General features: G+C 44.2%; 1 protein-coding gene across 2 annotated transcripts in view; it reads left to right on the top strand.

The window, feature by feature from the left end:
• Positions 1-24,873, top strand: part of chchd6a (coiled-coil-helix-coiled-coil-helix domain containing 6a) — a 75,673-nt gene that overhangs the window by 7,410 nt on the left and 43,390 nt on the right. Inside the window, exons 3-7 of one of the 2 annotated variants that reach the window (XM_045695189.1) lie at positions 5,766-5,874; positions 6,297-6,441; positions 13,460-13,483; positions 14,745-14,828; positions 21,587-21,657. In XM_045695189.1, the coding sequence (XP_045551145.1) occupies positions 5,766-5,874; positions 6,297-6,441; positions 13,460-13,483; positions 14,745-14,828; positions 21,587-21,657 (433 nt within the window). The remainder of the gene's footprint in view (positions 1-5,765; positions 5,875-6,296; positions 6,442-13,459; positions 13,484-14,744; positions 14,829-21,586; positions 21,658-24,873) is intronic. The other variant, NM_001141562.1, reaches the window with a different exon arrangement.

Raw genomic sequence — 24,873 nt, 5'->3', positions numbered from 1 at the left:
GACCAATCAATTTAATTTAGCACAGGTGGACTCCAATCAAGTTGTAGAGACATGTCAAGGATGATCAATGGAAACAGGATCCACCGGAGCTCAATTTGGAGTCTCATAGCAAAGGGTCTGAATACTTATGCAACATTTCAAAAACCTGTTTTCACTTTGTCAGTATGGGGTGTTCTTGTGTGTAGATATTTTTTAATCCATTTTAGAATAAGGCTGTAACTAGGAATGCACGATATATCGGTGAACATATCGGAATCAGCCGATATTAGCTAAGAATGCCAACATCGGTATCGGCCCGATGTCTAGTTTAACCTCTATGGGCTAGGTGGGACGCTAGCGTGCCACCCGTGGTGCACTCCATCAACAGCAGGTGCATTTCAAGAGCGGCAAATTTGAATCCAAATAAATGTCAAAATTCAAATTTTTCAAAAATACAACTATTTTACACCATTTAAAAGATAAACATCTCCTTAATCTAACCACGTTTTACGATTTCAAAAAGGTTTTACGGCGAAAGCATAAATTTAGAGTATGTTAGGACAGTACATTTACAAGAGTTGTGTGTAATGTTTTGTCAAGTCAAAGACAGGGTCACCAAAACCATAAAACCAGCTAAAATGATGCACTAACCTTTTACAATCTCCATCAGATGACACTCCTAGGACATTATGTTAGACAATGCATGCATTTTTAGTTCTATCAAGTTCATATTTATATCCAAAAACAGCGTTTTACTATGGCATTGATGTTGAGGAAATCGTTTCCCTCCAATAACCGGCAGTCAAGTCAGCGTCACAAATTAAATAATTAAAATTAGAAAACATTGGTAAAATATTATATTGTCATTTAAAGAATTATAGATTTACATCTCTTGAAAGCAATCAACTTGCCAGATTTAAAAATAACCTTACTGGGAAATCACACTTTGCAATAATCTGAGCACTGCGCCCAGAAAAATATGCGTTGCGATACAGACTAGACGTCATGTTGGGGAGATCTAAAATCGAAAATACTATGTAAATAATCCATTACCTTTGATTCTCTTCATCAGATGTCACTTCCAGGTATCACAGGTCCATAACGAATGTAGTTTTGTTCAAAAAAGCTCATCATTTATGTCCAAAAATCTCCGTCTTGTTAGCACATGATCTAAGCCAGCCGGACTTCTCGTCATGAACGAGGGGAAAAAATATATTTACGTTCGTTCAAACATGTCAAACGTTGTATAGCATAAATCATTAGGGCCTTTTTTAACCAGAACATGAATAATATTCAAGGTGGACGAATGCATACTCTTTTATAACGTATTGGAACGAGGGTACCCAACATGAACTCGCGCGCCAGGTGTCTAATGGGACATCATCGTTCCATGGCTCTTGTTCGGTCAGATCTCCCTCCAGAAGACTCAAAACACTTTGTAAAGGCTGGTGACATCTAGTGGAAGCAATAGGAAGTGCCAAAATATTCCTCAGCCCCTGTGTTTTTCAATGGGATAGGTTTAAAGTCAATACAACACATCAGGTATCCACTTCCTGTCAGAAAATGTCTCAGGGTTTTGCCTGCCAAATGAGTTCTGTTATACTCACAGACACCATTCAAACAGTTTTGGAAACTTTAGAGTGTTTTCTATCCATATATAATAAGTATATGCATATTCTAGTTACTGGGTAGGATTAGTAACCAGATTAAATCGGGTACATTTTTTTATCCAGACGTGCAAATGCTGCCCCCTAGCCCTAACAGGTTAACAACGATGTCAAAGCTGACGTGCATACCTATATAACGTATGTACATGACGTAATGATGCCACGTAAAATGTTGCGCTACACGTGCAACACAGCATTCCTAACCTAGCCCACAATGTCTGCTGTGTGCATCGAGCAGTCAACAAGTCGAGCAGTCATTTGAAAGAGTAAGATTTTTTCAGCAAGACAACTTAAAGGCAAAATGCATTAAAGCCAAGATAATGGAATTCATTGCCCTTGACAATCAACCGTTCTCTGTCGTGGGTGATGTTGGCTTTCGCCGACTGGTCGAGCACCGATACACACTACCATGTGCGCTATTTTTCAGATGTCGCCCTACCGGAGTTACACAGTAATAGCGTCACTGCTATACATACTATGGAATGCCGTTTGGGTCTTTGCGTGTCAAAAAAGATACAGTAGCACTGTCAAAGCTGTATAAAAAAAGTCTACAAACATGCAAACACTGGCCACGAACAATGTGTTTACAATATCACGTTGGTAATAAAGCATCATTTGTTTGACCGCAGCTTCTGGGGTAGCTAGCTTTAGCTTGGTACCTTGCTAGCACCAATACAACCAGCCTGAAAACAATGACCAGTAGAAACTGCAGTTATTTTCATTATTCTTAGCAATGATTTAGGAATCCTTGTAAGTATTAGCTAGGTTGCCACTTGTTTGCCTATTGAAATAGAACTTCAGTTCATGAAAATAAATAGCTAGCTAGCTACTTAACCCTGTTGCCCAAAGCTAACGTTATAAGCAGCCAGCTAGCTTCATCTGGCATCTGAACACTGTTTGCATCCATGAGCTAGCTAGCTTTTTTTTTATGACCAGCACTGTAGGTGCGCGAGACAACTTTACCAGCATCATAGCATACGTATCGATGAATCGTTGTGACATATGAAATACGAGTGATAGTGTAATCAATGTGTAATAACTATGTTAAAAATTGTGACGTGCAGTCATATTCAGGTCCTAAGGGAGGAGGGAGGGAGGGAGGAGGTCCAGTGGTTTAGTTGGATGAAGACAAAAGGCGGAACGAGGGATAAAATAAAAGGAGGGCGCTGACGCTCCGCTTCATATCCTCCACTTAAATAGTGTTATTTGACGTATCTTTTTTGACACACAAAGACCCAAACGGCGTTCCTTAGTGGTCCTGGTTGAGAATGAAACGAATGAACAAATGAACAGCACAGCAAGTAAGTGAAGGAAATAGGTTTTGATTATGTTTTTACTGGTAATGGGGACATATGTAAATGCCAACAAAATAACTTTTTGGTGTGTGTGTGTGTGTGTGTGTGTGTGTGTGTGTGTGTGTAACCTTTTTATTTAACTAGGCAAGTCAGTTAAGAACAAATTCTTATTTACAATGACAGCCCGGACGACGCTGGGTCAATTGTGCTCCGCCCTATGGGACTCCCAATCACGGCCGGATGTGATACAGCCTGGATTCGAACCAGGGACTGTAGTTACGCCTCTTGCACTGAGATGCAGTGCCTTAGACCGCGCTGCATCCATGTGTGTGTGCTAACTATTTAACTGTACTAGAATGCTTAAAAGGCCGCTTAGTTTTTTTAATATCGGTTATCGGTATCGTTTTTTTTTGGGCAAGGAAGATATCGGTATCGGCCAAAAATGTCATATCGGTGCATTACTAGCTGTAACGTAACAAAATGTGGAAAAAGTCAGAGGTCTGAATACTTTCCAAAGGCACTATATATGCAAATAATTGTCCAATATTGACTACTTTTTGTGATCAAGTCAGTGCCCTCGTACATAGATTCGCAGATGCTATCAAGGGTGCAGTGAAATGCTTATGTTCCTAGCTTCAGTGGTGTGGTAATATCTAACTATAACAATACAAATAGCTACCTAGACTATCTGCATTGAACCCCCTTTGCACTAACTCTTTTGACTCATAACATACGCTGCTGCTATTGCATACTATCTATCTGGTTACCTAGTCACTTTAACCTACCTATATGTACATGTCTACCTCAGTTACCTCGTATCCCTGCACATCGACTCGGTACTGGTACGCTGTGTGTATAGCCAAGTTATCATTACTCATTGTGTATTTATTCCTCTTGTTATTATCATTCTATTTTTGTCTCTGCATTGTTAGTAAGTAAGCATTTCACAGTTATTATACACCAAGCAATCGACAAATCAAATTTGGTTTGACATGTATAATAGAAAAAGTAAAATGAAGAAAAAAACTAGAAATTAAGAAATACCAGAGCGAGCAATGTCAGAGTCCGGAATAAATATATATATATATATATATATAGACTGTGTGTATATGTACAGTATCAGTCAAAAGTTTGGACACACCTACTTATTCCAGGGTTTTTCTTTATTTTTACTATTTTCTACATTGTAGAAAATGTGCCTTGTTAAAAGTTTATTTGTGGAATGTATTTCCTTCCTAATGCGTTTGAGCCAATCAGTTGGGTTGTGACAAGATAGGAGTGGTATACAGAAGATGGCCCTATTTGGTAAAAGACAAAGTCTATATTATGGCAAGAACATCTCAAAAGGCTAATAGAAATGACAGTCCATCATTACTTTAAACATGAAGGTCAGTCAATCTGGAACACTTTCAAGAACTTTCAAAGTTTGTATAAGTGCAGTTGCAAGAACCATCAAGTGCAAAACACGAGCAATGGGACCAGTGGAAATCTGGACCAGCATCATCATTCCATCAGCAATCTAGTGTTTCAAGACTGTAATATGGCTCCACCTATGGTATGCTAGTGTAGACATGCTAGTGTAGGCCCCGGTGCACAAATGAGCAAGAGACAAGTACATTAGAGTGTCTAGTTTGAGAAACAGACGCCTCACAAGTCCTCAACTGGCAGCTTCATTAAATAATACCTGCTGTTATGACGTTGCCCTCTTTGGGTACAGCGAGCACCATCCCCCTCTCCCTCTCTATACCCCTTTTAACCAGGCTCTGTAAGAGAGGTCGTAAATTCCTGGAGGAGATCCTCTCCTCATGGCCACAGTATAGAGAGAGAGTGAGTTTCATAGAGAGAACAAAGGAATTTCTTCCACCTCACAGAACTGGAGAACCGAACGACATTTATGTTCTGGAGAAGGTATAAAAGATCGGTGAAGAATCCAGCTACAAACTGGTCCGTTTGGTACAATTCTTTGAAACTCTTGAGAGACTATACCGCCACATTACCATAACCATGTTTATAGAAGAGTCTCAGGATTGAGACTTACATCTAATGGTTGTATAAAATGAATGAATAAGGATGAAGCTATTTGTGAGATGATGGGATGCTATGTAATGATGTTAATGTGAGAGAATTGTATTTCTGTTTAAAGTTTCACTAAGTCATTGGCACGCCCCCAGGGGCACAGACAGGACCTGGTGTCATGAGACAGCCTTTTTCTCATGTCCCGAAGAAAACCTAGGTGGGGTTTTTATATCACCAGACTATTTAATGAAGCTGCCTTTTCAGTTTCTCAAACTAGACACTAATGTACTTGTCCTCTTGCTCAGTTGTGCACTGGCGCCTCCCACTCCTCTTTCTATTCTGGTTAGAGCCAGTTTGCGCTGTTCTGTGAAGGGAGTAGTACACATCGTTGTACGAGGTCTTCAATTTCTTGCATGGAATAGCCTTTGTTTCTCAGAACAAGAATAGACTGACAAGTTTCAAAAGAAAGTTATTTGTTTCTGGCCATTTTGAGACTGTAATCGAAACCTACAAATGCTGATGCTCCAGATACTCAACTAGTCTAAAGAAGGCCAGTTTTATTGCTTCTTTAATCAGAACAACATTTTTCAGCTGTGCTAACATAATTGCAAAAGGGTTTTCTAATAATCAATTAGCCTTTTAAAATGATAAACTTGGATTAGCTAACACAGCATGCCATTGGAACACAGGAGTGATGGTTGCTGATAATGGGCCTCTGTTCACAAAATGTGAAAAACGTCAAGGGGTCTGAATACTTTCCGAAGGCACTGTACATAGACAAAGGTGTGATGAATGTTGTTGTTTGCAGGTCCCCCTCCCTCTCCCCGTCCATCGCCAACCCAGCAGCAGCGCCAACCCGGGCCTCAGCCCAGTCCACAGACAGCCCACTCTGACACCAAGGAGGAGCTCAAGAAGAGGTGGGGTTCTGAGTGAAGGACAGTTACCTGGGGGGGAGGCCTTGTAAAGGCCTGGTAAAAGTCTCATGACCGTAATGTTCATTTAATCGGCTCCAAAACAAAAACATTGCAGACCAAACAATAACACTAGTGTTTAGGTGGTTTATTTTTCTGATATTGACTTTCTCCTTTCACCTGTACTAAAAGACACGTTATGTGAAAAGTAATCCCTTATGAAGCTAAATATAAAATGAGATGATTTTTGACAATTGTCTTCTATTGTAGACGTTTCACACAGGTCATACATGTGGTATTTCTTGCCCCCTTGTGGGATGTTGTAAATGGCACAGTTAAAACAGAATGGCACCATTGTAGGATGAACAGTTGTGTGTTTCATGCAGCGTGTCAGATCACAAATGCGTGTGTGTGTGTGTGTTCCTCAGGTATGAGCGGCAGCAAACAGTGGTTCAGGAGGAGTTAACGAAGGTGGCCCGGTGGGAGAGAGAGGCAGCCAGGACAGAGATGAGCAAAGCACTGTACAGAGAGAGGCTTCAATCATGCCAGGAGAGGGAAAAGACCAAACTACTAGTAAATCTCTCTCTCTCTTCATCTTCTTCTCTTTCTAGCTTTAGTTCTCTCTCTGTGTCTTTCTTTCTCTGTCTCACTCCCTCTGTTTTATCTTGTATTCCCCTCTGTAACGTCTCTCTCTCATCTTGGAGAGCCACGGTGTGTTCAGGCTTTTTGGAGTAATGTATAATCACACCTCTAGGTATCTGTCATTGGGAACTTTTTCTTTCCACTCTACTTTGCATGATCTTTCTCTGTTGCTTCATGTATCTGTGTGGGACATTCTCTGAAACCACAATCATTGCAGTGTCCGCTAGCATGCCATAGGTGGAGCCATATTACAGTCTTGAAACACTAGATTGCTGATGGAATGATGATGCTGGTCCATGTCTCATGCCCCCCCCCAAAAAGAAATAAATAAACAACCACAAACGGTGAACTCTAACAGTCTGAAGCCGGCAGTCGAGCTTCACCTTGGCAATATGCATTATACACACAGGTAAACGTGTGTGAACAGGTGTCGTAAACATACATACGTGGTGCATCCACAGGCAGTCCTATGAAGAGATGCACACTGCACAGACATGCACTGGTACATGCATTTACATAGGACATATTCCTGTCACATCTTTGCATTGTTATCTTCCTCAAGTCCCCTCGGGTTAGTAAGGAGCCTGGTTAAGTTTTCTTTCACAAATAGAGCATTTGACAGCGCTCAAATTGCTTCTTTTTGATTATACCAATTTCCACCTAACCCTGTTTCTCTCCCCACCCCCCTTCTCCTCCCACGCTCCCCCCTCCCTCACTCATCACCCCCAAGGTTGTGCTATCTTATGGTGTGTGAGCGGTAAATTGGACCCAGAGAGTTTCCTGGGGCTTTAGATAGGAGGGGAACACGTGTTTTACACGCAGCCCTTTTCAGGAAGCCTGCACAGAGATGTGTTTTGGAGGCTCTTATCTTCGCTCAGACACACGTCGGACACTAATAGAAATTCGTTGGAGAGGGAGCGTGTGGGGAATGCTCAATGAGCCACCGGAGCCCGGGCCTCTGATGTGAGAGGAGGGGTTCCTCCCCCCCCTCACACCCTTCCTCTCCCCCCTTTCCATCTCCCCAAAATGTCCCCTCCCTGCCTCCTGATTAGTCAGGACATTAATGACAGTGATTGTAACCGTGGCAACCCTTAACCTTGGTGGATCTGCAGCTGTATTAGTATACCATCCTCCATCCTCCAAAAATGTGGAAGGAGACATGATTTCCATGGAAGATCCTAACTGAATACGGTACCAATGGCCTGTTTATGCTTTACAGTGGAGATGATGCAGGCTGACCCTCCATGTTAGTGAGGAGAATGTGGGGTTGTAGGGGAGTCATCCAGGCCTACATTGTGCTCTGCCTTGCCTGACATGCTCTCCTAGGCTCTGGCCTGGGCGTCAATGGCTCTGTGAATGGACTCAACTCCAAGAGATCCAGGATAAACTGGAGCTCTGGCATAGCCTAACCACCAATCTGCATCCCTATCAGTTACTGATGACAGGGTCTGTCCCAGAGCGTGAAGTCACAAGCTCTGCTATGTAAAAGCCTAATTACGATCACCAGAACAGCTAAACCAAAACGTTTTGATGACCATTTGGGCTCTAAAATGAGTTCATTATGATCAAATCCGATCCCCACAGTGAAGTCTTTTAACGTTCGCTACAAATCGAGATATGAGTAAATAGTGATCGATTCTGACTACTACTACTACAGTCTCAAGTCAAAGTTGAGGCCTGAGTCTTGAGGCTCCAAGTCCAAGTAAAGTCTCAAGTTCTTTTCTTTTCTATTAAGTCGTGTCCAAGTCATCTGACTCGAGTCCATACCTCTGATTAGTATAAGGAAAGTAACTGGTTAATGAAGCATCATTTGACTTCTAGGCTAATTTCCTGGGGGACTATTGTTGGTGTTAGTGATGGTTCACTATTTGACCATGGACCCGCTGGTCTGATCAATAACTCCCCTTCTGTGATTCACTGTCTCTGACAAACAAACAAAAGGTCTCTGCATCAACTCAATTCATTAGCACACTATTACACTCATTGTTCAGCCCCTCGTGTCTTTTGTCAGACTGTGTAAGAGAATAGCAATGTTATTATTAGAGGGAAGATGATAAAAGCGTTTCTCTTGTCTTTGTCGGGGTTGGCGCCGAGCATCAGCCAAGGTCACTAAAAGCCAAGTCACTGGAGGATATGAAGCGGAGCGTCAGCGCCCTCCTTTTATTTTATCCCTCGTTCCGCCTTTTGTCTTCATCCAACTAAACCACTGGACCTCCTCCCTCCCTCCCTCCCTCCCTCCCTCCCTCCCTCCCTCCCTCCCTCCCTCCCTCCCTCCCTCCCTCCCCCTCTATCTGCCAAGGCCCTTGCTGCTCTGCGCCCTACAGTATGAATACTCATTGTTAATAGCACATTTTCAGAAGATGAGAGAGAGAGACACTAAAGGGATTTTGTCTTTTAAAACGTATTAATGCCGTTTTGCAGTCTGTCAGCAGAAATGGCTAGATAGTCATATTAGCATACTGTGGATTCTTCCCCCTCTCAGCTCTGTACAATTAAAAAGCTAATTTCATTAGCAGCCTCCCAGCTTTGCCATCTATGGTTTCTCAGGGCTGTTTGCACATTGCGACTTACTACATGAATCACAGTGAATCCTTAGTACATACCGCATAAATACATATGTAACAAGATCTGTATTTGTTATGGCTCGACCGTACGGTATCTTATCCCTCACAGCAAGTCCTGTTTGGCTTGGTTCCTTCCCTTGTCTAACCCCTTCCCTTGTCTTTGACATGTCCTTTTAGAGTTAAGTGGTTGTAAACTTTGTTATCGCTACATTAGCATGCAGTTAACCTGATGCTTTTGTGAATGTATGACAAGGTTAACTGCAGGCAGTGCCCCCAATCCCAACCGGATTTCCATTAGACACTTCCTCATCTCAACACCAGATGGCAGTATAAGTATTCCATATCCCAGGTCTGGGTCTATGTGCTGCATGAAGGCCTACAGTAGGCCACTCGTCTACCTAAGTGTGTCATTTCCCTCTCCTAGGAAAGCTATAGACAAATGTTATGATATCACCCCAGATAATCGAATGAGCCCTAATCGCTCTCATTTTCACAAGGATATCCGTCCAGCAGACTAAGCCATTTACCTCCATTATAATATGGATGGTAGAGTGGTGCTGTACAACAGTATAAGCATAGTAAACTATTGTGAAGATGGATAGGGGATTTGAAGTGGCAAGCTGCTTTGTGAGCCGACAGATGTTTAGTTTGATTGGAAATCTTTACCTTTCCGTTTTACGTTATTCACGTTTCCTCAGCTGTGGAGCCTATTGTCTCTAAAACTAGCGTCTTACATACTCCGACTACATTCCTTTATTGGTTTTCCTCCAAATTGGAACAGCTGTGTGCTCAGCGCTTCTAGAAAGATCCACTCTACTTACTGTAGACATATAGCAGCCTGCTTCATTACTGTGGCTCAGATGCATACAAAATATAAATCCAGCTATATATTGTTAGCGTTTATGCTTTTGGCTCGTGTTCATACAGAAACCTTGTTAGAGGTTGAAGCAAACGGCTGAGAGGAGCAGAGCAGTGAAGAGCTTCTGCTCTGTTGTGATGCAATAGTTTACAACTGGCAAGAACTGTGCCAGTTGAGGGTTAGTATGAAATCGATCAGACCAGATTGAGGGGAGTCCCAGGTGACAGTTTTGGCTGTCCTCTCGTTGTCGTGACCTGCCGTGTGTGATAGATTGGACAGCCCTGGGTTCTTCTCTGAGATGGCAGACAGAGCCACTAGTTATCTGTCCTTAGATCTTCTGTAGTGTATCCCTGGTCCTCTAGAACACAATCAGTACAATTCTCTTCACTCACAAATCATTTTCTGCTGGACTGCTCAGTATGGATGCTGCAGAAGTTTAAAGTTAGCTAGTAAATTTGAGTCTTTTTGGTTTGTAACTTCTTGTAGGGTGCTCACACCTCTTGTGTTGATTCAATTCATACCCTTGTTCTCTCTCTCGTTTATCAGAGGGCTAGTAGTGGCAGCAGTAATCGGGGCTGTGCAGAGAGAGTGAACAGGGCTTGCACAGATAACCCAGCTATCGGTAATTGTAATCTCAGAGCTGACATCTTTCTGCATGTAAAGCTATTAAGGCTCCGCTAGCTGCCTCTCACAAGCAGCCCAGAATGGCAGTAATTGCAGATGAGATGACGGCAGGTGGAGGGGACAGAGATTTTATCCCTCACACTCTGAACAGGCGCACCACGGCACACAACACACCCGCTGCTCACTACTCTCCTCTCAGAACGTGTGGAGTGAGAGGGAATTAGTCAGTTGGCTTAAGCTGCTTCTGGAGATCTTAAACAGTAGAGACAGAACACTGTGGGATTATTTGTGTCTGATTTAGTTTAGTTTACAATGTGAACAGACTGTCACTGCTTTGTTCAGTCAATAATCATTGGTTTGACTGATAACTGAGGTCTGAAAGATGCCTAATGAGACATATTATTGGCTGATATCAAGGGTATTTGCACATAATCTGGTGTGTGTGTGTGTGTGTGTGTGTGTGTGTGTGTGTGTGTGTGTGTGTGTGTGTTTGATTGATTTGTTTACATACATTGTGAGACTAGCTTAAGCCTTTATACTCTTTGTGAATGTGTGTGAGTGCCTCTCTCCCTGCTCCTTTTTATTTAACATCATTACTGTCAGGGCAGCCGGTTCCTCTTGGATAAGAAGAACTGGAGTTGTTTTCCACCAAGGAGCCGTGCTGTAGAGTTATTAATGGTAGAAGAGATGGGGGAGAGGAAAGCCGGTGGCCCATATTGTCCTGCTCTCCAGACACCTTCCACTCTGGGTAATCACTTTGATTACTAACTGCTCATTTATTGCATAGCTGGGAGCTATGTGTTAAATACATGCATCAAAGTAAATAAACAGAGGAGAGGAGCAGACGGAGCTGTGGCTGCTGCTATCAGATGGCTACTCGGCACAGCACAAACAACCCAGAGGAGAAGAGACGCAGGCAGAGTGCAGGGGTGTACAGGCTCTGTGGGGTTGAGTTAGTGAGCGGTGCCCTTTTAATGTGCTCTAGACTAACTGTACTGTTAGTACAATCAGTTCTAGATTAGAGTCTTCTCTCTCTCTCTCTCTCTCTCTCTCTCCTCTCTCTCTCTGGGCCTTCCTGTTTCTCTGTATCCACTCCATCCGGCCTAGGTTCTGAGTTACAGCCCAACAGATAACCAGGCATGGACGGCCTTATTTATGAGTAACCAGCGCCTAGCAAGCTTCATTTCAAGACTTATCTGTGTAATTCATGTTTGGCTGAGTATTATCTGCGGGCTCCAGATTCCCGGAGAAGGAGAGAGCCCGTCCGATTGCCTTTTGTCTCTGCTACAAATTAAAAGAGGATCTGTTATTTTAAATGACGAGGTCTGTGTGTGGTCAGGGAGAAAGGGATTAGGCCTGGCGCTATAGTGCTGCTGGTCCATTGGTTCAATTCAGGGTGTCGCTCATTAGTATTAGTGATGGTGCGTGCATGTCGATGTCCAAATGTAAGGCTCTCAGATTGTATGTTAGCTATAGAGATGAGGCTGTAATTTAGCAGCTTGCTGTTCCTATAGAGAAAGTACACTGAAACCCCATCCCGTCTTGACCATATACTGTATAATGTGACGTGTGCCTGGCTACATATGTAGGCTGGAACAAGCTCTTTTCTTGAAAAACATGTGGCACACAAACTGCAAGTGTGAAGACTGGCAGACATGCAGACAGTAAGTCAGACATACAGACAGTAAGAGCGTAACACAGCAGAAGTGTTTTCAGAGCTAATTCCCCTCTCCTTGCTCAACTTTCAGCCAGTCCTGAACACCAGGGACTAATAGAGAGATTTTCCTTAGGCGTTTTACTGTGATTGTAACGCCTGTAATTTACGCTGGAGCTGCTGTCATCTTCACTCCTGGCCTGGCTGGCTGAGTCTAGAGGGGAGAGGAGAAGCTATAATGAAGCAGACACATACTGGAGACTTGAGGGTCTTTAAACGGTGTCAAAGACCCTTCCACACAGGAAAGGACAGGTGAAGCTCTAAGCAGTGACACCAGCCAGAGCGATCCTCTAGGCTAAATGCATTGTGTTTTGAAGCACGTGCTGGCTTGATTAGGAACCCTGTTTGAAGAACAGTACAGTGACTGAAAGCTCTCTAAACTTTGGACCCTGGTTGATTTCTGTGAGTGGAGAAAGAGAAAGTCAACGTCTCAGAAATATTCTTTACTTTGAGTTGCAGAAAAGGGCCTTGGGGTTTGAGAACTGTCTTAACGGGGCAGAACTCTCAATTCAAAGAAAACACTGTAGGACAGTTCTACCAACCCCATAGCTGTAGCCCACAGCCTCTATCTCAGACAGTGGGAAGTAACCATCCTTTACTTGGCTCTTTGTACCGTCTAGTTTTTATACCCCACCGAGGCTTTCTCACAAGAGCAGAACTCTTTATGAAATCAGATTACCACCCCTCCCATCCTGCAGCCTATTTATTTAACACACCCATTCTGTGTTTAGTAGATTTACCATTCAGCAGCCTATTTATTTAACACACCCATTCTGTGTTTAGTAGATTTACCATTCAGCAGCCTATTTATTTATTTAACACACCCATTCTGTGTTTAGTAGATTTACCATTCAGCAGCCTATTTATTTAACACACCCATTCTGTGTTTAGTAGATTTACCATTCAGCAGCCTATTTATTTAACACACCCATTCTGTGTTTAGTAGATTTACCATTCAGCAGCCTATTTATTTAACACACCCATTCTGTGTTTAGTAGATTTACCATTCAGCAGCCTTTCAAAATGATGACGAATCATCCCTCTGCTTCTCGCTTGACCCCCTCCTTTACCCACTCTGCCTCTCAATATTCACCACAGCGGCCCGCTTACTTTTCTTAACTTCCTTTTCATCTCTCTCTCTTTCTTTTCCTTCCCGTCCCTCACGTTCTCTATCGCTCACCTTTGTAGCCTGCTGAAGAGGTGGATGCCTGGGTAAGCACAGCCTGATGTTCTGTTAATATCCTCTTTTCCTCCCTGTTCCACCGTGTTGTTGTTTCCCTGCGTTAAGGCTGTATGTGTGCATGCAGACAGGCCACTCTGCCGCTGCGCTACAGAGCTATCCAGTTAGAAAATTGCATATGATCTGCGTGCTGATGGAGGTTGTTTTCTGTGCGAGAGACACGGGAGATGGGAGGAAAATGGGGTGATTTTCGCCTGGGTGTAATTTAAGGTTGCGTTCTGTTGTCTGGCTGTTACATGCTATGCTCTCTCTCTCTCAGCACTGCAGGAAGCCCTCGCATTGCCTCTAGCGTCTGCCTTGCACTCTGAGCACAGCCAAGGGGGTGGGGTGTGTGTGTGTGTGTGTGTGTGTGTGTGTGTGTGTGTGTGTGTGTGTGTGTGTGTGTGTGTGTGTCTTTAAGTGCATCCCTGCTGTGCTATGTCCATCTATGTGCATCTCGTCAGCCTGAGCCCCAGTGACCTGACCCCGACCTCCGTGGCCATTTCCTCAGTTGTCTCCAGACACTTTAAGGAAAGCAGCTGTCCTCCGTGACGTCTGTTGCTCCGTGTCCCTCCTCTCCACTCAGCTCTTAATCTCTTCACATACTACTAAACTAACTGTCCTACAGCCATACACTACATACTTCCTCCTCTTTCTCTGGCTGCTGTACTTCTACTGATCTCTCTCTCTCTTCTACCTCTCCCACAGACACTACTGTCTCTTTGGTATTTGCTACAGCGAAATTCTATCAATTCCCTGGTTTTCCAGAAGTCGTAGTTGGGGGATTCCGGATTTCCTGCTTATTCCCTCCTGATTCCGGGAATCCTCTAACCGGAATTTGTGGAAAATCAAGGAATTTATTGAGCGTTTTTTGTTTTGCTGTTGCAACACTGGCTACAGTTATTACAGGCCACTACACAGGAAACTCACTGGAGTGGACACACCACAGCACACAGCCAGAGAGACAGGAGCACAGTGTCATGGATGAGGACGAGGAGTACTCCGGCCTGCGTGTCAGTAGCATGTTTTGTAGTTGTTTGTAGTCATGGGGGTTGGATGTGTTCCTGAATGGTACTTCCTCATCATCATCATTTTCAATGCTTTGCTTTCTTTCACTCTGCTTGCTTTTGGGATCCTTTCAGTGTTTTAATGTCCTCTTTGCATTGTGACCGACTGTCCAGCCATGTACAGAGTAGTCTGACGAGTGACTCCCTGGCCAACCTGACCACAGTGTGTGTGCTTTCTCTCTTTCAGGCTAAACAGTTGGAGAAGAAGGAGGCAGAGCTGAAAGCACTGGATGCCTTTTTCAAGGAGCAGTTGGCACAACTGGAGAAGAGGGTACGAGACCATTCTCTAAAGAGAAACACACAGTAATACTATGCTACACACCACTGTCCCTGACGTACAGTGTAATGCTCCCATTTCTTCCCAAGCATAAATCAACGTAATTATGAAAATGGATATAAATGGGGATTGTTTCTTGACTTAATTATGAAGCCAGCCGTTAAAGCGTGAACATTCTCTGTGCGCCTCTTCACTGAATGTGTTGGGTGAAATTTAGCCCATCTGTTGTGATGAGCTTTCTCCGCATCACAAATGCACCCAGTAGTCCCATGCTTTCACTTTACTACCATGGTCAACAAGAGCAATTTACCCATAGAGGGGGGAGGGGAAAGTAGTGTTTTTCTGGCTTTTAAGACCTTTCCCATCATTTTCCCTGACATTTCCGAGACATAAAAGTGGTGATGTGAAGCGCTAAGCAGCAGCCCTAACAGGCGCTGGCAGAGAGGACCTTTAATATGTCAGGCAGAGCAGAGGTAGTCCTGTAGGACCAGTAGGGAGACTCCTGGGGAGTTAGCATGCTATTTGTCTTGCGCTGCTGGCAGGGAAAGATGCAACTTGGGAACTGTGTCAGGAATTTGATAGGGCAACAATTGCCTCCCATAGAGACACAGCAACAGTTAGAGAAAGGTAACGTAACATAAGTGATTTACTGTTAATGGAAGCAGTGTTGGAGTCAAAGGGTTGATATTTTAAACATGTAGCCTACTGTATGATGGTGGTAGTAATGGTGGAGACAGCTTTCATACTACATTTATTATGACATGCTTTGTTACTCTTGGCCACAGATGGACTGGTCTGGGCTTGACTGTTTTCACACATTTTAAATAGCCTTTTTAATAGTAACTCTGAGTTCTATTACAGGGTAGTGAAGTGCTCAGATGGCTGCAAACGACAAAGATAATTACGAATATTTTCTCCCTGAGGTGGCGAGATGAAGTCCATCTGCTTCATACTGGAGGTCATAAAGTGATGTCTTTGTTCAGCTGGCCTACACAACTACGCCTTGATTGGCCCCATCGTCGTTTAGACGAGTGAGGAGGAGACATTAAATGGAATGGGCTTTCCTTGCAGTGTGAGACGCGATGGAGCAGAAAGCGTCTGAGTGAAGCTGCCTTAAAGCCCATTGAGCTATTGGCTAATGAAGTCAGGGCCATTCTCCAAGATTTGCGATTTAATTTTTCAGAAAGAACAGACGTTTTCTTCTTCCCTATGTCTCGTCTCTCCCTCTCATCATTTACACACAGGACAAAGGAATGTTCTCCTCTTGTGCGTTCAGTCAAATGGACTGGTTGATTTAGAATAAGGTCCTTTTTTAAATGAAGGGAGGGATCTGTTGGTATTGGGTGTGAAATGGTCCTCACCAACCTGTGTGTACCCTTATAGAAGACTCTGGCACCGCTGTCATTTCCTCTGCGTGTCTTATTATATTGCTTCATTGATGGAAGCACCTTGTTGTCGCCAGAAATCTCCCCCAGCCGCACACTAACAATCATAGTCTGTCTTATGTGGATTAGCCCACATTTTAAAGCACTGCAAGGCAACGCTTTTCTTAGTTTTTCTGCCGACTGCTGTTACTGTGTGGCAGTCTCAGGAACAAGGACTTATATCAGAAATGTTTTACACCCTGCTAGATTATTATTGTAAAATGTATTCATAGCCTTTTTGTGTTTGTTCACTTAGGATCCATTATTTAAACTAGATAGCATGTCCAATCATACGTTCCGATCTTCATGCATGGTCATGTGAAAACCAAGGGTTTGAGAGGGACGTATTACCAGGAGAATGGCTGTTCATGGTTTGTTGTAGCACTAATTTACCACACCACTGTCTTCTTTATAAACATTTAGTTCCATGTCATGTAGCAAACACTTTCCTCACTACCATTCTTTCCTGTCAGTCAGACTTTGACCACCGCATTGTAAACTGTCAAAGTGCCTGTTTGGGCACCAGGGGGCAGCTGTCTTGTGACAGTCTCCAATATTGGTTCGGTCCACAGGCAGGCAGGCGTTGTAGATTAGCACAGACTGATCATTAATTACCATGCAATCATCATAAATAAACATTTAATATCCAGCCTCTATTCACCCGAGCAACACATTGAGCCACCATGTGTATGATAGCAGTGAGTCGTCTAGGCCCTGTGTCAGATGCCTCTGTTTATATTTACCTCATTATAAGAACGCGGCGTTTGCCAAAGGGATCAGTGACTGGCAGTGAAATGTTATGCGCAGTATTTGCTGTTGGGCTTTGGTTGTGTTATGATGGAGCCGGACCAGGGAGGCAGATAATGCTGTGAAGTTGGCGTGTCTGTTCAAACTGCTGTCACTCTGTTTGGGGGAGGTGGGTAAGTCCCTGCCTGACAGACTGAATCAGAGAAGAAGAGGGATTCTGGACTTCATACCCTGACTTCCCATTACAGCCAATGGAAGCCGTTCATTGGAGCTGTCTGTCTACAATGTATATAGGTAGGCTGCAACTCTGACGGTCTGAAACTGTGAGGAAGGCTTTCGATGAGAGCGAGAGTGTTTATGAAGACGCCACACGTAATCGCCTCACGTCTGTGAATTCTCCTGAATGCTGGAAGTCAGAGAGCTGTGAAAACTACTGGTTGTAAACAGCAATGTCCCGCTGCTGTTTGAATTAGCACAGGCTCTCACTAATCCAGCTAAAGCCTTCTGCTGGCTCCACTGCTCTTGTCTACATCCCTCTGCTGCACCGCTCCTTGCTTCATATATCTGCGTTTCAAGGCTCCCTCAGCCCCCCACCCAGTACCCCCTCTTTCTCTCTCTCTCTCCTCCTTGTCACTAGTTGCAAAGCACTTTGACACACTTGAACGTGGGTATGAGATAATAATCCTCCTGAAATCCTGACAGCCGTGTTGACACGCTGTCGGCAGGGGCCTCGTTCTGGAAATATCTGCATGACTCCCCCATCCGACCAGCTGAAGCAGCGTTTACCTGAATGGACAGAGAGCAGAGCAGCCGGCCGCCAGACAGCTAGCCCCCTTTAGCCTCGAGGCCCGCAGTAGCAAACCAATCACAAATTAATTTTCTTCAAAGCTTAAGGGGAGACAAATGCATTTTTATTTAATATTTTTTTTAGCAAGGATTATTTTCCCAGCATGCCATACAGATGTAGGCACATGTCAGGGGCTCCAGGGGGTATAATACCTCTCTGCCTCTTAAACTGCAGGGGCAGCGGTTAGAACGATAGAGGACGGGAGAAGCATTCTAATCAGAATACTGTACAGGGTGCCTTTTCTCCGCATTAAAACCATATTTTGCTGTGTTGCCGGTTTGTTATGGAAATGTAAGAAAACTTTGATGCTTTCATGTGAAAGTTATCTGCTTATGTGTTACGTGAGCTCTAAATTAGCCGTATCAATATTTAAAGCGCAGTATGTTCCATCTGGAGATGTTGATAGCCTAAACATTGGGATGGGAACATTACCTAACATTTACCCTTCTATAAAGCATTAGAGTAAGAATGACCCATCGGTAGTGTTGCTTTTATTTAGATTTTCTTTGGATCTTTCCGCTCTGTAATGTTGGGCACAAAAGTTATAGCTCATCTCCCGATACAAAATCTGAGTTTGCTCAGACAGACAGCTCATACAAAGAGAGACAACGAGAGAGACATTTTGTTAGTTCATTGTGCTGTCACTCAGCAACTTACATGGATTTACTAGGAGTTAAATGGAAGGTGTTGTCTAAACCAGAGATTCTGGAGGACTAACACATCCTCCAGACACCACCAGACACCACCAGACACCACCAGACACCTCCAGACACCTCCAGACACCACCAGACACCACCAGACACCACCAGACACCACCAGACACCACCAGACACCTCCAGACACCTCCAGGCACCTCCAGACACCTCCAGACACCTCCAGACACCTCCAGGCACCTCCAGACACCACCAGACACCTCTAGAAGAACAGACCAGACACTGAGTGACTGGGACATCCATTACTGATCTCCTTGACTCCTTATTGCCTGCAGGAGAGGATCCATCTCAAACACAAGCGGCAGGTTGAGGTTAATACGTCTGGTGTCTAAATATCTCACTGCAGAATTCACTTTGCCCTCACTTTTCCTTTGGTTTTCTCAAAATGATCGCTAAAACAGGAGTGTGCGTGGGCTGGAAGCCTGGTCTTTTTACAGCGTGTCAAAGTAGCGTGGCAGTTGGTGTCAGCGGTGGGATCGTTTGCCTGGGGGATAAGTGCTCCTGGTGGAGGTGTGTAAAACAGCGCTTAGCCCACATCAACACCAAGGCAGAGCCACCCTGCACAGATTAAGATATTGATTGGATTAGCGCAGCAGGAAATGGCACTGGGGCTGGAAGGAGGGAGTGAAGGATGGTGGAAGATGAGTGTGGCTGACTGGGGTTGCCAGCCAACGAGACGAGCCAGGTGCCAGCTGCTGGTTAATGCGGGTAGCATTGCACACAGCAACGGGTGCCTTAGCACAGCTGTATTCAGGAATGCAAGAGAGAGTCCCATCTTTAGTGTCATCTTCTCCTTGTTGTATTCACAAGGGGTGGGTTTAAATGCCACTGGGCCATTCCCTGTGGACCCATAATACCCCTACTGCACATACAGTAGGAGAGAGCTTGGACTTTCTACTGTTTTAATAACAGACACAAGATGGTAATAGTCTCTCAACAGGGCTTCTGAACCATCCTACGGCATTTCATCAACGTTTTCAATGAATCCAGGTATTTACATTCACCTCATTTTATATATACCCAGTCCCAGCTGTCAGTTTATTTTGGTGAAATATTTGGGACATCCAAAGACGCCTCTAAGCCCCCCTGGATAAATGTGAAGGAAGAGCTCCAGGTATTGAGGATTAGTTTTTTGTTTTGGGTTGTTCTATGTGCTCCCTGGTGGTATGAACAGGCCTGAATGGAGATCAGCCAGTCAAGGCTCTTTGAATGGATAAGAAGGAGATTGAGTACTATTGTAGTATCTAGGTCAGTGTCTGCAGTCTCACTTCACTGTCTCACCTTGCCAGCCCTCATTGTAGTGCAGACATAGAGCCACACACACACAGACATTCACGCACTCACTCACTCACTCACTCACTCACTCACTCACTCACTCACTCACTCACTCACTCACTCACTCACTCACTCACTCACCACTCACTCACTCACTCACTCACACACAGACTATATTCCAGCATTTTCACTCACATAAATGGGTTAATCATTTTAGGCATGCACCACGTGGCTACACAATACTTATTCCAGAGAAGCACAGTGGGTCACTGCTCTTTGGTAATTGCAAGCATCATAATCTCCTGGACCGGTGTTCACACAATAACAGTCCCCGCTGCAGTTCCTACTGTAGCTAGTTATGAGAACCTCTTCACAGCCTCATTAAAGCCATTAACATTTAAGAAGCGGCAGCCCTTAATGGGGGCTTCAGAGAGAGCTCAGTTCAGCCAGAGGGAGATGAGGCTGAGCAGCGGTGGGCCTTGTCTGGCCCGACTCCTCCCTCCTCCTTTCACTCTGACTGGAGAGGATGAGGGGAAGGAAACGGATGATAATTTGTCCTCTTTGATAGTTATCGGATTAGGTGTGAATGCGTACGAGTGTTGCTCCCCTGTTTCCACTGTCGGCTTCCTCCCCTTCAGATGACTTGTGCAGGGATTAGATGGTGTGAAATATGACAGAGACTGACCCCACTGGAACTTGGTGAATTGATGGGGATTCAGGGTTGGGGTTAAGCGATGATCCCATCACATTCCTGCTCTACTCACTTCAATTACCCCCTGCTTTCCCTCCCTCTCCCTGTCAGAGGAGAAATATCCAAAATAATTAAGGGAAGCCTGTTTAGCCTGGGTTTATGGATGGCATTCTGAGGCACGGCCGTTACCTCATTAAACTGAGGTGCTGCCTGTCAAGGTACACATGGAAATGGGATTCCACCATGGCTCTCTTTCCTGGGCAGCCACATCAGTGATTGTGGAACTGAAAACCTACGGTACAGAGGCATGTAGTCTCTATGACAGGGATGTAGGCATTAGACCTGCAGTGCTTTGGACCGATTTGATTGTGTGCTATGGGCATGGAGTCTCTTCAGCAGTAGTTAGAGCTGTTACTGAGGACTGCGTGGGTGATGATGGTCTCTGGGATGGTCTCTATAGCCTAGTGAAGAGACTGTGTGTCAGTGACCAGACCTGGGAACACCCACTAACTACACCATTATGGTCATTAAGGTTTTAACATCTTTACAGGTTCCTCTGTACACTTTAGCAAGGCATTTAACTGCAATTACATCAGCTTAATATTTAGTTCTTAAATGAACTGGCTGTTACCGAAGGCAAGGATTTGGGACGGTGGGAAACAGAGGTGGTGATACTGACGATAGTTGTAGTAGTATTTTAATTAGCATTGAAATCATTGCTGGATTGTATCATAAAAAAAATCTATGCCATCAATTTTATGGCTTCTCCACATCTCTCCAACTACAGCTAACCTGACCGTCTATGGACGGTTGTTGAAAGAATCCGCCAGGTGTGAATGCTCAGTTGGTCACTGCTGTACAGTACATACTGTAGATGTGTTCGAATGTTGGGGGAAAACGATCCACTAGATGCATTTGGTCAGTATTGGGAGGTAATTGATGTGCATTTTATCAGGGGATCATGTTATTTTCTTTCATCATGTACAATTGTACACTAACTTACGCCTACCTGTAAAATTCTGCGTTTCCTCATCATGTTTATTTTAATATTTCAGAATTTGGATCGATACAAGCAAACCGAGAAACAGTTCCACGACCAAGCCACAAAATCCGAAGCTCTTGTAAAGTAAGTAAAACCGCCTGTTCATCTGTAGTATTGTTCACTTCCAGACTCCTATGTAGATGGGCCCCATCTCAACACCACAGACAGTCATTCACAAGCTATAACACTTGAAAGCATTCTACAAGATCTGTGATGGATCCGTGTACTCTGTAGAGAGCTTTTTCATCTCTGCTTTGCTGTAAATTATACAGTGATTGTATACTAGTTGCTCCCCTGATTTGTCTCCCACTACAATTCACAGTAATTGATGTTGTCAGAATGGCAGAAGAGCTTGTATAAAATCGGTTTCCAGAGCCAACTAGTGCTGTGCTTTTGGTTTCCATGGAGATGGGTTGGCTCCCTTATACTCCAACAATACACATGATGAGGTGCATTTTTTCCCTCTAATTCACAAGAAAATGAAATGTCTTTCTCAGATGGAAACAGCCCAGGGATAGCAAGGTGCTGTGAATGTTTTCTCGTTATTATCATAGATAAGACATGGTAACAGTAACAGGTATGGCTGAGAGAACTGGAGAATGACAGATACAGTATCTATGACAGAATGTATTCACCTGTGCCTGGGCTGCAGACTCAGATTAACATTCCCCCTGAGCAGATCTGACGCTCGTGGAATGAATGCAGATTGTTTGTAGTGCCATACAACTGCTGGACAATGGAGGTAGGCTAGTAGCCCATCACACTTACACACTTTGCCTACTCATTATCGCCAAAGTAAATGTCAGTGTAAATTCAATTCAATTAACCTCAACCGTACTTTATGCATGAGCAAATCACCTGCCCAGATAGCAATCTTTTCTTCCCCAAACACTCCCCTGTGCAAAGTCCTGTAAATCCAATAAGCTTTATTTGGCAACTGTTTGATTAATCAGCATTCAAGAATGTATTTTTCAGCTAAATAATTCTAATGAGAGGTGGGGAAACTGCTGACAAATGACACTGCAGTTCTAACTTTATTTCAGAATAGGGAGGCATTTATTTCCATTTCCTGTCAAATTGTGAGCTTTCACTATTCGCCTCATCACATTGCCTACCAGTTTACTTGCCTTCTTAGCTAATGCATTTACTAATGCATGTTTTCCAAAGACTGACCTCAATTCTGCACAGTACAGGGATACCCTAATGACTATAGATGTCCATAGTAAATCCATGAGCTTTATTGGAAAGCCCTGATGTTAAAGAAGTGTTAAGCTCCATTTAGTTTGCATGGTTATGGTGAGTATTGAACATCTGGTGTTTCAGTCCCATTGTAACGAGCTTAAACCTATTTTATAATACACTGTTCATTTGGTCCATCCTTCCCGACGTGTTCATATAGAACCCAGTAGAATCATGTAATACCAGAATCCTGTGCTACTTTGGCGGTGAGACCCTGTAGATATGAGAGCACAGAACGAATCATCATTTTTATTCAGAACTATGATATGAATCAAACTGCAGTTGGGGACAAAGGTCCTGTACGGGGATGACATCAGTCAATTCATTGTCATGCTGTAGATATACTGTAATCAGTAATCCAGTTAATTACCATGTCCAAAAGTTGGAAGTAGAGCAGAGTAGTAGAACTACAATCTGAGATAAATGTGTTCAAATCCCCTAATGTCTTGGGGAAAGGCAGCTCTTCTCTCTTCTGCATCATGTGTAAATGAAGCAGTGTGTGTCAGGATGGTGGCAGCTGGTTAGGGACTGCTGTAATCCCTGCCTGTTCTGTGCTAGCATAGCTCCTTGTTGCTAACTAACGCAGGCCTCTAATCAGGGATTTGAGCTGCTAAGCTCACGTTAGCGTGTTGCCGTCTGAAGACACTTCCTCCCAGGCAGGAGAAATGGCTACACACGCTCCTATCAGATGGCCATACGATCAGAGCGAGATGTGTGTGTGTGATGTGAGATGGATGTTGCGAGATGGATGTTTCGAAGATTGAGTGAGCACACTGGGGTAAGAAGATCAAGGGCAGTGGGTTGCGGTTGGCCTGGGGAGGGGTTACAGTGGAATAGAAGCCAGGATGTGGTCAGGGGTTATGCAGCAAGACTGGGTCTAAGGTTAGGGGGTTAAAATAGGGCTGCAAGGCCTGGGCTGGGTTTGCAGAAGTTGTACTTTTCCTGAGCTCTACTACCAGAGCTTAAGCAGACAGTGTCAGTTTGCCTGGCTCCTACCTGCCTGCCTCTTCCACGGCATGGCACTCACTGTGTGATGTTTTAATTCCGTTTTTAATCCCTAGACTTGGAGAGGGTTTGCCAGGAGCGTCCTGTCCCTGCTTGTCGTCCCTGCTTGTCGTCCCTGTGTGCACGCTGCCGCCTCATCTGGGCTGCAGGTCTCCTGACTCTCCTGGAACATGACAAGGCTGCTTTCTAATCTCTCTGTCTCTGTCCCTCACTGCTACCCGACTTAACTCCCGTTCTAGCACACAGAGCAGAGCACAGAGCCAAGGAAAGATGGGATTCAACTGCTTTAAGTCAATCTCTAGTGTCCATAGTCTTCTAGCTGTTTTCTCTCTTACATCAGACACTCTACCTCTCTGACAGATGCTCTGCCTATCAGATATCTTCAATTGAAGAGAGATAATGTGCTTTATTGGGGTGTACAAGTGCAGTAGTGGCCAAGGCGCTCAGTAGTTTGTAGCAGTCTTGAAGCATTGCTGTTAATGCTGTATTGTGACACTTCTTCTTCATTGTCTGTAACGCACACCTTTTGAGCCTCCCAGACAAAGGAGGGTATCTTTGATGGAACAGTCGAGGTGGCTGCACCATTAATCATCTTGGCAACATGCCAAGGCACTGCAGACCTGTCTGAGGTGAACAGAGCACCCTGCTACTGACGAGCTCCCCTCACTGAAGACAAAAGACGACACAGAAACTAGCTGTTCTATGGTATTGATATTAGCAGAATGCCCTGTAGTAACACATTGACATTACCATAGCCTAGCTCTGGTAGAGTAGAGAGGGGGAAGAGAGAGAGGATATCAGACTGATCAGGGGGCTGTACTGTCAGACACAGCGTGCTAGCCACAGCTAACAACTGGCCAATTAGCTAGCTCCAGCCAGACATTGCTCTTGTTGTTCTTGCTCCTGGTGTTATGGCTTCGCAGAGAAAAGGCCCTCATTATAGAAGACACCGGCTGTCCAGGGAGTTTCAAACTGGCACTCCTCAGTGGTTGAGCACAGAACCGGACCAGCCCTGGGCCTGCTCTCCTTCCCTTTGCTGCTATATTACTATCTCTA

The sequence above is a fragment of the Salmo salar genome, chromosome ssa15, assembly GCF_905237065.1.
Source record: "Salmo salar chromosome ssa15, Ssal_v3.1, whole genome shotgun sequence".
Classification (NCBI taxonomy): domain Eukaryota; kingdom Metazoa; phylum Chordata; class Actinopteri; order Salmoniformes; family Salmonidae; genus Salmo; species Salmo salar.
Note: the sequence above shows the minus strand (reverse complement) of the source record. Positions and strands in the feature narration are given on the sequence as shown.